At 32.5% G+C, this 13,100-nt stretch overlaps 1 protein-coding gene and 1 long non-coding RNA gene across 2 annotated transcripts; one reads left to right on the top strand and one right to left on the bottom strand.

Moving 5' to 3' along the window:
- Positions 1–6,102: 6,102 nt before the first annotated feature.
- LOC146934514 (uncharacterized) lies at positions 6,103–8,242 on the bottom strand. The gene is made up of 2 exons (XR_015007791.1): positions 7,354–8,242; positions 6,103–7,270 (listed from the first exon to the last, which is right to left on the bottom strand). It is a non-coding gene; the product is annotated as an uncharacterized LOC146934514 (long non-coding RNA).
- Positions 8,243–9,431: 1,189 nt separating this feature from the next.
- Positions 9,432–12,761, top strand: LOC146934515 (auxin-responsive protein IAA27-like). The gene is made up of 5 exons (XM_085706411.1): positions 9,432–10,064; positions 11,053–11,276; positions 11,901–12,045; positions 12,216–12,277; positions 12,364–12,761. The coding sequence occupies exons 1-5, from the start codon at positions 9,652–9,654 to the stop codon at positions 12,399–12,401; spliced, it is 882 nt and encodes a 293-aa protein (XP_085562537.1). The 5' UTR covers positions 9,432–9,651; the 3' UTR covers positions 12,402–12,761.
- Positions 12,762–13,100: the final 339 nt, after the last annotated feature.

Genomic DNA, 13,100 nt, shown 5'->3' on the forward strand with positions numbered 1-13,100 from the left:
GTTCATCCGAGATCAAAACCAAACCATTATCATTAATTATTTTATCTCACACTATATTAGTAGTGTTATATAAAAAAAGTACTTGCATTATAATGGTATAAAAAATCTATAGGACTTGAAGAAGAAGAAAAAGTAGAGTTTTTTTAGATTTTTTAAAATAAATTTATTAAATTTTTAAAAATGCCAATCCAATTAAACTGCACCAAACCAACTCATTCTTCGTCGATTTAGTTTGAATTTAGTGAAAAAATATTGTAAAAATCAAACCAAACCAACTATTTTTTATTCGAATATTTTTCTTCAAATAAAACCAAATTAAATCGAAAATTTTCACCCCTATTTAGGACTGTAAAATTGAAAAGGTACGTTGGTATTCCACTTGATGTATAATCAAATCCATGATGGGGTCAAGAGAATTGTTTTTGAAGATTCATGCTGTCTTCTACCTTTTACAACAAAAGTCTTTGGTCCGATTAAGACAACCATTTGACACGTTAGTGTTGGGCTTTATTGAAGTACCTATGTGAAAGCTGTAATTCTTCTTTTCACTTTTTATTTTGTGCTGTCCTTTTTGGCTGTTCTTTTTGGTATGTTTTTGGCTTTTTACTAACAAAAACAAAACAAAACCTGGAACACTGTAGAGTATGATCCAGCTGCATTGCATGTGATAGGTAAAAGGATGATCAACACAGTCAAAATAATGATTATTATTACTTTGCTTCATCATTTCCTCTTGTCTCAAAAAAGATTGAATGTGTTAGGGTTATTTTATTTTTTATATGGGTCATGTTAACTTGTGCCCTAAAGGCACATGTTAAGGAACCCAAAAAGAGCAACTTTGCATTGGAAAACATGATATTTTAACTTTTAAGAAATTGAATGAACGACTTTTGATACGTATATTTCTATAATGAGTTTCTTAACATGTGTCCTTGAGGGCACAAGTTAACATTTGCCTTTTTATATATATAAGGGTAATTAGATTTTTTGTTGTATTAAATCAAAGAAAAGTATTAAAGAAGAGTCTTAGCATATTGATTAGAGTTAGTACCCAAGTTAGTACTAAAGAATTAAAATGCATGAATTAAATAGAATATATGCGCATGAAATTCATAGATAAATAGAACTGATCACAATAAAATGCATGAAATTAAACACATCTTAGTATTTAATACCCTGCTGGTGGCACTTGCATGAGAGATTTCACCATTGGCACCGTAAAATAAAGCTACAATGATGATTGCTAAGGATTATTACTAGTTATGGTCCATAATTTGATGCCAAAAATGGATGCGATGCTTTGAGTATTGATGAAAAAAGGTTAAGATCCTAATAAGTGCGTTTTTGAAAGCTGAGACTTATCTTATTATCTTGTTATAGCATGGTGGCATGATGGTAGGCAAAGTGCATGGCAAATTGGACCCCACATATTGCCCCAACCATCAAACATAGGATTGGAAAGATTAGGATATAGTTGAGATTGGCCTAACAAATTTACAACCATTAAAAGCCTATTCTTACAAAACATTATGATAGTGGAGTGTAATCATGATTTGTTTGAGGAGAGGGGAAAATCTAAAGAAGCTAAAGCACTTAGCAACAATTGTGCTGGGAGTGCTTTTCTTATGGGCCATCAACTCGGAGTAAGAATTTTCATAATGGAACCCACTTGAGTGATGTCGGTCCCTTCTTAGAATTATATTGTTGATTGTTTTGTGGATGATCATTTTCCTCCTACTCTTGGATGGTGTTACTATATTGTTCATCTAATCTTTGATTGAATAATATAAATTGTATGACTACATTAAATATGTGAAATATGTGATTTTCTTAGTGTAGAGAATCTCCCTAGCTAGATTCTCTATTTGTCTCGTATTATAAACTTTTTTTCTTTAGTAAATATATTTATGTAATTTACAAAATTATTTTCATCAAATAGTTTATCATTTTTATCTAATGATGCATGTATCTTTTAATGATTTTTTTTTTATGATCTTATCTTATCACACATAGCTCTTTATTTATACAATTGATATAGATTAATTTAGAGTTCAATCATCGTGGGAATGAATCCTCTCTATTTAAATTTTTTAATTGCAACATCCCAACCATCAAATGCGAAAGGGAGAAAAAGATGAGACATTAAACTGTCTTTTGAACGTGTCAAAATGAAATTATATTGACAAAAACAAAAAGTTCTAAGCACAAGATACGCTATAATAGAGTTCAAATAAATCATTTGCGTAGTGCAAAAGGAAAGCACAAAAGGCAACACAAACAACCAAACTAAATGACTACTCACAACAGATTAAGCTATCAAAAATGAAAATCAAAGTCGAAAGTAGGATTTTTCGTCTTCAACCACTAATAAGAAAATGCATGGATTATTCTTTCTATTGAGAGATGCAAGAATTTATTTTCTTCAAAATCATCCAAATACAAAATAACCAAATAAGATATAACAACGTTCAGACACATTTAGAAAAATGACCTAAGATAGAGATGTTCCAACATGATCATTTTCTCGACTTTACACCTTATAAGTGTATTTTCAAATGTACGATAATATTTTTTTTATATCATTTAAGTGGATAAGCAAAATAGAAAAATAAAAAATTATCCCATAGCAATAGTTCATCTGCTTTAAACTCGAGTCGGAATGAAACCTCAATTGATACGCTCAAAGAGTTGAACCTAGACAGTGCCAATTCGCTATTCAACCCATTAAATTGCCAATTTGATTTGATTTGGTTTCCAAAATTTAATTTAGCATACGTGAAACGGTGAAAGGACTAGGGATTTGCTAATTGGATGCAAGTAGTAAATCATATAGGAGCTCGCTAATTTACAAACTTAAGAATGGATATAAATTAGTAAACCCCACAAATAAATATATATTATTTTAATTTTAAATATATATATATATATATATATATCATAATTTAATTTAAAAGAGATTAATTTTCATTAAGTATTGACTATAATTTTTTTATGCATACATCGTTGTCATGTCATTTTTATAGATTAATGAGTAAAAAAGTTGTAAACTATAGGTTTTTGTCAAAAAATAAAAAGTATTAAACTATGGGCGTGTACAAATTAAATCCAATTTTTTTTGGCCGGGATTTGAACCTCGGACCTTGCATATATTATGCATGGTGGCCGGGATTTGAACCTCGAACCTTACATATATTATGCAATGTCCCTACCAACTGAGCTAAGCTCACGAGGACAAATTAAATCCAATTTAGAAGCTATATAAATTATCCCTAAAAAAAAGAAGTTATATGAGTCTTGTTAACTAGTGTCCCGGGACACTAGTTAAGGAAGCAAAACAAGAAATATTTGCATTGAAAACATCATCTTTTATACTTTTAAAACTTTGACCACACAAATTTCAAGATACTCATACTATATTTGGTTTTCTTAACCGGTGCCCAGAGCACTGGTTAACATTTTCCTAAAGAAAATATTATTTCTATTTTAGGATCAAGGCAACATCACATCAAATCAAACCATCAACTATAATTTTGTAAAAAAAGAACCAACTATAATTTAAAGCCATAAAAAAATCAATCAAATAAACTAACCCTCTTGATCATCTTTCCATGTGGCTACTGGATATCGATTTAGGCTGTGTTTGATAACACAAAAAAGTTAGCTTATAGCTTCTTGGATTAGCTTATAAGCTTGTTAGATGAAAACGTGATGTGTTTGGTAACAAGCTTTTCTCATGAGCTTATAGCGCTTTTTGAGAAGCTATTTCAAGTAGCTTTTTAGCTTATAGCTGGTAGCTTTTTATATTTTCTTCCAATTTTAACCTTTTATTAATATAGTTTAATTTAATTTTAATTAAAAAAACTACCCACATTCTTATTCAATTGCCCACGTTTAAAAAAAAAAACTACCCACAATCTTTTTCAAATTTTCTTGTTCACTTTCTTTTTTACATACTCTTAATTCAATAATAAATAATTTTATATAAAATTTACAATAAAAGTTTAGAGTAAAATTCATTAAAAGAAAGTTTTGTTAAATAAAAAATTTCAATTGAATTCATAAATACATTTATCATTTGGGAGATGAAAATATTTTGAAATAAATTTAAACATTTAAAAAGAAATACATTAATTAACAAAAATTGTATATATGATTTATAAAAAAAAATTGTCCTTTTACGTCATTTTATATTTATCAGCCACTTGAACAGCTAATTTTACCAAACACTTTTTATTTTAATAAGCTAACTTTTCAGCTATAAGCTATCAGCTATCAGCCATCAGCTACCAGCTAGCTTTTCAGCTATCAGCTAGCTTATAGCTTCTTTTTACCAAACACACCCTTAAGCATGTTGTATTTGATAACGATGATTAACCACAGAAAACAGAAAACAAAGATGCCGTTCACTTCTCAAAGTAACGGCGTTTTGTCTCCCACCACACTACTCCATTGATCAAAAGACTACATTTTGCAAGAACAAAGCCAAACAAAAAATAACATCCACTACACAATAATAATACTTTTAAAAAGAAAGTTTCATTTAAAGTTTCCTTTGTCATCTCAAAACAATACTTTAGATATACGAGAGTATAGATAATAATGTCACTTTATTAAATGCGAAAATTTATTTATTAAAAAAGAAAAAGAAAAGATTGAAGGAGATGAATCTAACACACTAGAATAAAAAAGACAAGACAATTAAAAAAATCCTCGCATAAGGATGTCCTTCATATATTTTTTAATAGGCTTAATTTCAGTTTTAGCCCCCTAACTTTTCCAAAGTTGCGATTTTGACCCCTTAAGAAAAAAAACTACAAAACCGCCCCCTAAGTTTTGCACCTGTGACAGTTTTGGCCCCCAAGACCAATTTTGACTTGGTCTACGCTGATGTGGCACCGTAAGTGAAGTGCCACGTGTTATTTTTTTTATTTTTTTTTTTGTCTTGGGGGGCCAAAACTGCTATAGTTGCAAAACTTAGGGGGCGGCTTTGTAGTTTTTTTTTCTTAGGGGGCCAAAATCGCAACTTCGTGAAAGTTAGGGGGCTAAAACTACAATTAAGCCTTTTTAATATAGTCATTCTCTGTGACTGCATCACTCAAAACGCCAATAATACGCATATCAGATGATGTATTACTTTGTTGATCCTCTATTTATTTTTTGGCTTGATTCTCTGTTAAATTTGTAGTCATGTAGTTGTCCTGGAGTATGCACAGAAACTTGTTTCTTAGTGATACATGGTAACGGCTTTGACTGAGACAAAATTTTAACCAGGCTAATGACAAGGAGATTACTCTTTTCACCATGTCTATCATCTTTTTTTTACATGTCTTAAATCAAGCTCAGAGAGAAGATTTTTACCTCCTAATTTATTACGAACTCTAGTACAAAGGCTTGCAAACTATCATTCTCTTTAAACCCACCAAGATTTGATGCGGGTACCTTACTCGATGGGATTTTTTATGCAATATGTTAATCACCATTCCTTGAATATTTATTTATAATGACATGATCAATATTAATAAATTTACTTGCATTTACCTCATGTTTTTGTTTCCTTTTGTATCTTCACTATTTTTTTACTCCTAAAATTTTGGTTGAGATGCACCACTCATTAGCTTCTGCCTATTATGTCTTTTGACTAACATCCCGACACAAAAAATATGATGGAATATCTTCCTGATTCGTTTGCGAAGTTTTCTCATGTACCAAAGAGATCTTCATCGTAGAATTCAGGTTTACCGATTGTTGCACTTTCGATACCTGAACCGTACACAAACTTGCATCTCTTGTTGCAGACTCCATCTCTTTAGGTGAAAAAAAAACCCTCACAAGATCATAATTTGGGATCTTATTTGTCTCTTTATTCATGTCAAAAAGCTTGTTGTCATGACAAATTCCAACCTTGTGGCCATATTTTCCACACACAACATGTAATCCTTCATATTCAAGATTAAGAACAAGAGCTAAAGCACTCATAGTGAACTTTGGAATTAGTTTCTTGTCAAGATCTATTTTCACACAAATATGAGCCAATCGATCATGAGATTGACTAGAAGTCAAGTGGTCCACTTCAACATATTACCTAATGTCTCTCTAACATGCCATAGAAAACTTCTATTATAAAGCTTCATTGAAAGATAAGGAATCCTTACCTATTCAACAACATGTGTATTTGGGATTGTCGTTGCTCCATACAAAGGTATAAAAAATTAAACGATCAGATCGCGATCAACAATTAACCATATCCTTCAAAAAGAGCATGGTTGTAATCTTTCTTAGTAGTAAAACGCACCATATTATCACTAAAACTAAACTAGTAAAGATTTACATAATATCTATACATAACTAGGATCTCACACCTCTTGGGAGAGGATTCTTTGAGTTCCACTTTAACTCAGTTGAGGATATGCGTAGAGTCTGGGCCATGGGGGTTATGAACTTAAAGCCAGGACTGATGAGATTCTATTGTTGGACTTGTGATTTCACTCCTCAAGCTCAAGCTCAATCACATGCCCAGATATGGGTGAGATTTATGCATTTGCCTAAGGAGTATTGGAGTAAGAAGACACTCTTTGAGATTGCCTCTGGCCTTGGTACACCATTGATCATTGATGATGCTACTATGAATAGGCGCTTTGGGCTCTTTGCTAGAATTTTGATAGATGTGGATCTCTCTTAACAATTGTTTGAGACTGTAGTTGTGGAAAGGGAGGGGCACGCTCAATCAGCCACGGTTCAGTATGAAAAACAGTCAGCTTTTTATTCTCATTGCAGGATGCTGGGACATGACATCCATAACTGCTTAAAACTGAGTTCACAGAATAAACATGATGATTCAACTAAAGTTCTTAAAAAGGCTCCAACTGCTCCTCACCAGAATAGGGCTCCAAGCAAGAATGCTCAGAAGTCTGTTACGTTTCAAGGCAACCTAGCTCCTAATAAGGATGTTGTCTCTGTTCCTAAATAAGTTAAAATGCTTTCTGCTGTCAACCTGGTGCCTACTCAAATCTCCAAGCCTTCTGGTGTTGGTTGCTTCTGCAGTAGGTACCAAACATACTGATATCTCTGAACATGATTATGACCTGATTAATCTGGACAATTCTGACCATGAACAAGTTACAAAGGAAGGAGATAATGTGGATAAGGCTGAGATTGCAGCAATCCAGAAGAGTGATGATACTTCAACGTTATCTCTTCACAATTCATTTGAAATCTTAAATGAAGAAAGTGAACTTCCTTCAGGAGAGGCTAAGGTAGCTGATAAGGATACCTGTCGCATTTCAAATGATGATATATTTGGTGATTCTGAAATTGTAGACAAAATTTTCAAGGAAGGTGTTAGTTTAAACAAACCTGCACACTCAAAGGCTCATGGTACTTTGAAAAATGCACCTGGTAAATCAAATAACATGTAAGATGCTACCTCTGTGCACTTAGACAGTGAGACACCTACAATCACAAACAAGATTTCAGGATCAACTATGGGAATGAATGGTACACCAGACATTATGTAGGCTGTAAGTTCTACTCCAAACATCTGCGTGGCTTCTACAACCATATCCTCCACTGCTATACCAGATAAGTTTGCAGGTTCTGCTCAGGTAACAAGTGGTAAGACTGATTACAAACATGTTGCTGGTTCTGTGCAGGATGCTTATGAGACACACACTATCATTTCACCTATTACCACCACAGATGAAATTCTTGGCCCTGACAAAGGCAGATTCACACAACCTACCATCACTAAGAATAATTCTGAGGCTTGCCGGAAAAGTGAGAAAATCTTTAGTAAGTTCTGGGCAGATGATCTGGACACTGATCAGGCATCAGACAACACCCTGGAGCCTGAATCAAATGCAGAAAGGTATATGCCCGAAGGAGATATTGAGGAGGGAAGTTTATTTACTCTTTTTATGTCAAGAAGGCAGAAGAAGTCTAATAAGAAACATGCTAATAAGCTAAATGATACAGTGGTCCAAAGCACAAGTAGTGACCACATACAAACTTGTTCCAAGAAGGGTGTAATCAAAAGCAATCCAAAATATATGTGACTGTCATGTGGACAGTTCTCAAATCTATGGTTGCTATTTTTTTTGTTTTTTTTTGGATGGTTGCTAAATCTATCTTAGTGGGATAGATTTGTTTAGATCTGTTGCTGAACAGGGCTGCATTTCCTTGTTTAGCAATTCAGGTTTCTTTGGTTTTTAGACTCTCTTTTGTAATTGGGTGCAGGCCCTCTCCTGCCTTTTTAATGCATTTTTTAGCCTTTATCAAAAAAAATCTCTTAGTTCATTATTTGGAACTTTGTATTCTCATTTTTTTACGTAAATACTTTTTAAAATCATATTAAATATTGTGATTTTAATAAATAAATACTTTTTATCCACGAACCTAAAAAATCCATTATTTAATTAGTTTGCTTAATAATATGCCTCATTTTTTTATACTATAATTTCTTTTCTTTTTTTGATGCATCTTTAGTTTTGTTTTCATCAGTTTAATTGTAATTTTAGTTTCTCAAATATTACGATTGTGTAATTTAAACCTCTCATCTTTTTATCTGATTTGACCCCTTGTATTTTTCTCCATTGCGATTTATAGTCCCCACTAATTTTGCATTGAAGTGATATCATTTAACTCTTACTTTACAAGTTGTCAAAAGCAATTCTCTACGGTGTCAAAAGCAATTCTAGCAAAAAACAACGTGTTTGGTTTGGCTTTTCAGAATTGCTTTTATCCTCCAAAAGCAATTCTCCATGAAGCTACAAATCCTAGCTTCTAGCTTTTCTAGAATCAATTATAAACAGTAAATATTATATTTTATTATTACAACCTATTATTTTCCTTTATTGCCCTTTATCAATTCTCCTTCTTTATCAATTCTCCTTTAGCTATGTCTATTTTAGTAATTGTACATTCAAAAGCAATTCTACATAATTGTATCCAAACATAAATCAGTTTGTTTAATCAATTCTACATAATTGTATCCAAACATAAATCAATTCTCTCAGAATCAATTCTGTCAGAATCAATTCTATCAGAATCAATTTTGTCAGAATCAATTATATTCAAAGCTGAACCAAACACACTATGAAAAAAAAGTACAAATCAGTTTTTTTAAACAGCTCTATTTTAATTTCCTTTTACTTTAGAGTTTATTTAATTTTAAGTTGAATACATTATGATTATACCACCCTTATTTAACCACACCATTCATGAAGCATAATACTTCTTTTCCTTTTTGAATAAGAAGGAATTATAAAATAAGAAAAGTATGCCGGTACTTTCTGTGCGTTGTCGGATTAATTGGCCACAAAAAGATTCACCTTAATTTATTAAAATCTAAAAATAAAAACCACCAAACACAACCCTTAAAAAAAACACACTTACTAAAAAAACCGTATTTAACACTTCAATAAATAAATGTTCCCATGTTTATGTTTTTTCTCCCTCCTTTGAATACAAAACACAAATACTACACTACAATACTAGAATTTGTTTAACATAACAGAAAGAGCATTTTATTTATATAAGCTACAGAGAACATTCTCTTATCTTCCTCAAACATTGTTTTGTGATTTTTTTAACAAAGAAAAAACAGTGTTTGTGTGTGTGTGTGTGTGTGTTAGAAGAAGAATAAGGTTTTTTTTGATGTCTGTGCCAGTGGAGCAAGGTTATGGAGAGGTTCCTTCAATGGAAACCAAAGAGAGAAGCATTGGTTTGAACCTCAAAGCTACTGAACTGAGGCTAGGGTTACCAGGCTCAGAGTCACCAGAGAGAGAAAATGGTGGTGTGCTTAAGAGTTTGGTGTCTGGTGCCAAAAGGGGTTTCTCTGATGCTATTACTGATGGAGGTTCTGGGAAGTGGGTTTTGTCTGGAAATGGTGGATCTGAAGTGGGGTTGTGTAAAGATGGAAACTTGTTCTCTCCTAAAGCTAAAGGTGGTGGTGAATGTAATAACCAACAAAACCCTTTCTCTGCTTCAGTTGTTGTTAAAGAAACTGTTACACACTCTCCAAAGCCTTTGCATGATAACAAACCACATGTTTCTCCTCCTTCTGCAAAGTAAGATTTCTTCTTATTTGGTTGTATGTTATGTTTCTCTTAGTGTTTGTGTATGTTGATGTGCTTTGTTGATTGATGTTGGCTCTTTGTTCATTGAAATATTTTTTGTTTATTTGTCTTGTCAGTTATCACTATTTAGTGTTTATAGTTTCTTCTGTGAGTTTACAAAATGTTGAAAACAAGAACAAAATTATGTTGAATCTGATGTTTCTTTTGGAAATTTGAACAGAAGTCAACTAACTCACTTTTTTTTTTTACAAGAACAAACTCACTTGTTGATTCGCACTGGTTGGATAAACAACTTAATTAAGTGCTTATAGCATTAGCACTTATCTTATATCTTATAAGTGCTTATATATAGCTATTTCCATAATAAAAGATACAACAAGTTCAAAGTGTTTTCATTTAAGCAATTTAAGCTATAAACTTTTTTCACAAGCTATTATGGAGAGCTTATGCTCATGTCATAAGTTGTATCTATAAGCTCTCCCAAACAGTCTCAAAAGTGATTATACTAGTAGATAAGCTCAAATAAGCCAATCCAAATAGGCCTTGGTGGTTGTTGCTAATTATATTCTTATGTTAGCCTCTGGTGTAAAAGCTGGCGTTGTTACTTGTAGTTGTATGTGCTCTAGTAAATTTCAGGATTTTCTATGTGCTAATCTTCAAAATTTCACATAGATAGTTACTTTTGGTTATTCCTTAAATTTTCTTCTGCATGTTGCATTCAATATCTTAAAAGTTTAAAATTTTATCTTAGAAGTTTTTTCTTGTGCCCTTGTGTATGCCCTGGGATTTGATTTTGTCCAGTTAGCCTTTTCCATGTCTTCTGATGCTGAAAGGTTTTTACTCAGCTTCTGTATTCATTGATTTTCACCAACGCATGATAATATAAATCTGTTTTAGCTTGATTCCTTAGTTTTGAATTTATGATCGTTGGCTTTAAAATTGATTTCTTTTTTCTCAATACGGTTTTTATGCGAATCAGGGCGCAAGTTGTGGGATGGCCTCCAATCCGATCTTTCCGGAAGAACTCAATGGTTTCACAGCCTCAAAAGAATGATGCTGATGCAGAAGCCAAGTCTGAATGCATATATGTAAAAGTCAGCATGGAAGGTGCTCCATACTTGAGGAAAGTGGATCTGAATGGTTTTAGCTCTTATAGGGAACTTTCTTCAGCACTCGAAAAGATGTTCAGTTGTTTTACAATCAGTGAGTTTTTATCTACTTGTTATCGTCTTCTCCCATTATCTGTGTGTCTTGATGTTTTCACCGATGCATGATCACAAATATCTCTCGGTGATGTGATGGTGATCATTCTAGTAAATGTATTGTACTTTGACGAACATTTTAGTTAAATGAGCAAAAATATTTGAAAATCGAGGTGTGTCTTGAATGGCTCAATAAATTCTTTACTAGAAAAAGTTCTTTATATAATTAATTGCATATGAAAAAGAAAACGTAATGAAACCAAATGTTAAACTTAAATAGTTAGCTCAAACACACAGACACACATTTTGCCTATACTTCGACAGTACAGTTGTTGATGACATGAATTTATGAACATCGGTCAATGTCAGTGTTGTATAGTGTTTCAATTGAAGAGAACCGTTACCAATACACTCTCTTTCAACCATTTTCTCTATTGTTGGTTGAAATTATGGCATATAAAAACTATTATAGAATATGCATGTATTTATATGTCACAGGTTCTGATTGTGGTGCCAAGTGCCAACATGGTTGAGAATGAAGATTACCTATACAGTAGTCATACCTTTGCATGCCTTTTTTGCTTAAATAAAATGATTCTGATGATGTTTTTGTTGACAAATCCAGGTCAATGTGGCTCATATGGAGTTTCTTGTCGAGAAAAAAATCTAAGTGAAAGTAGATTGGTGGATCTCCTTCATGGTTCAGAATATGTGCTTACCTATGAAGACAAGGATGGTGATTGGATGCTAGTTGGTGATGTTCCATGGGAGTACGTCTATTTTCTTATATATAATTCATAATTCACTACATGAATTAACAATGATTAGCTATGTTTGCTGAATTGATAGTTAGACTTATTTTGGCCTATGAACAATGTTAGAATCAACAAAGAGTGATTTAATTCTGATATCTGAAATGATGTTATTTTTGTTATTTTAGGATGTTCACCGAGTCTTGCAAGAGGTTGAGGATAATGAAGAGTTCTGAAGCAATTGGGCTAGGTAAGACCAATGTTTGTTATATTAAAATCTCATGTATGATACCTTCATATTTTTTGTCGGAATCATGTATACTCTTATTCCTGCAGCACCTCGAGCCATGGAGAAATGTAAAAGTCGCAACTAGTGCGATGCAATGTGCTAGCTGTATACTGATCTGTAAAGATCGAAGATCACATCTACTTAGCATAAAATACCTTCTTGCGCTTGCTTATGTATGTATTAAGTCTATTCTATATACAAGAATGGAGCCTCATACTCCTAAACTTTATAGTAGGCCAAATATATTGATGACAATATATTAGGCATGGTGTAGACGACTACAAGTCATTTTGGTGTAGACGTTTCAAGGCTTCTTAGGTTGTTCACTTTAATCATAATCGTTATTAAGGCTGCCATTTAGTATATAAATTTTGTATCTCTCTGTTAACTTGTTCACCCTATCTCTTCAAGTTAATGTAAGTGAGCTTTTTGTTTGTCGTAGAAATGTTTGAAACGAAGAACATCATGCTTTGTTTTTTGGTTATTTGTGTCATTTCGTTTCCTTTTGTCCGGTTAAGGAATTTTCTAGTTAACAGTTTTTTTTTTTTTTGACGTGTGATCATTTGTTTCAGTACATCCGAAGTTGTTTTTATAGTTTTATTTTTAAACATTTGGCTAAAATAGAACTACCAAAAGGAGGAACATGTTAACGTATGAATTTTAAACTAATATATAAAACTTTGTTGAAAAGAGTGTGGGCTTAGAACTCCTCTAATTCGAATGTTCTTTAACGAGTAAACTATCAATTTGGTCCTTGTCTTTGTAAGTGATTCTCAAATTAGTT

The sequence above is a fragment of the Medicago sativa genome, chromosome 4 (assembly GCF_051527215.1).
Source record: "Medicago sativa cultivar Bolivia chromosome 4, Bolivia_mono, whole genome shotgun sequence".
In the NCBI taxonomy this organism is placed as follows: domain Eukaryota; kingdom Viridiplantae; phylum Streptophyta; class Magnoliopsida; order Fabales; family Fabaceae; genus Medicago; species Medicago sativa.

Coding starts and splice junctions, on each gene's coding strand:
- LOC146934515 (XM_085706411.1), top strand. CDS start 9,652: ATGTCTGTGCCAGTGGAGCAAGGTTATGGAGAGGTTCCTTCAATGGAA. Junction 12,046..12,215: donor GTTGGTGATGTTCCATGGGA/GTACGTCTATTT, acceptor TTGTTATTTTAG/GATGTTCACCGAGTCTTGCA. Junction 12,278..12,363: donor TTCTGAAGCAATTGGGCTAG/GTAAGACCAATG, acceptor TTATTCCTGCAG/CACCTCGAGCCATGGAGAAA.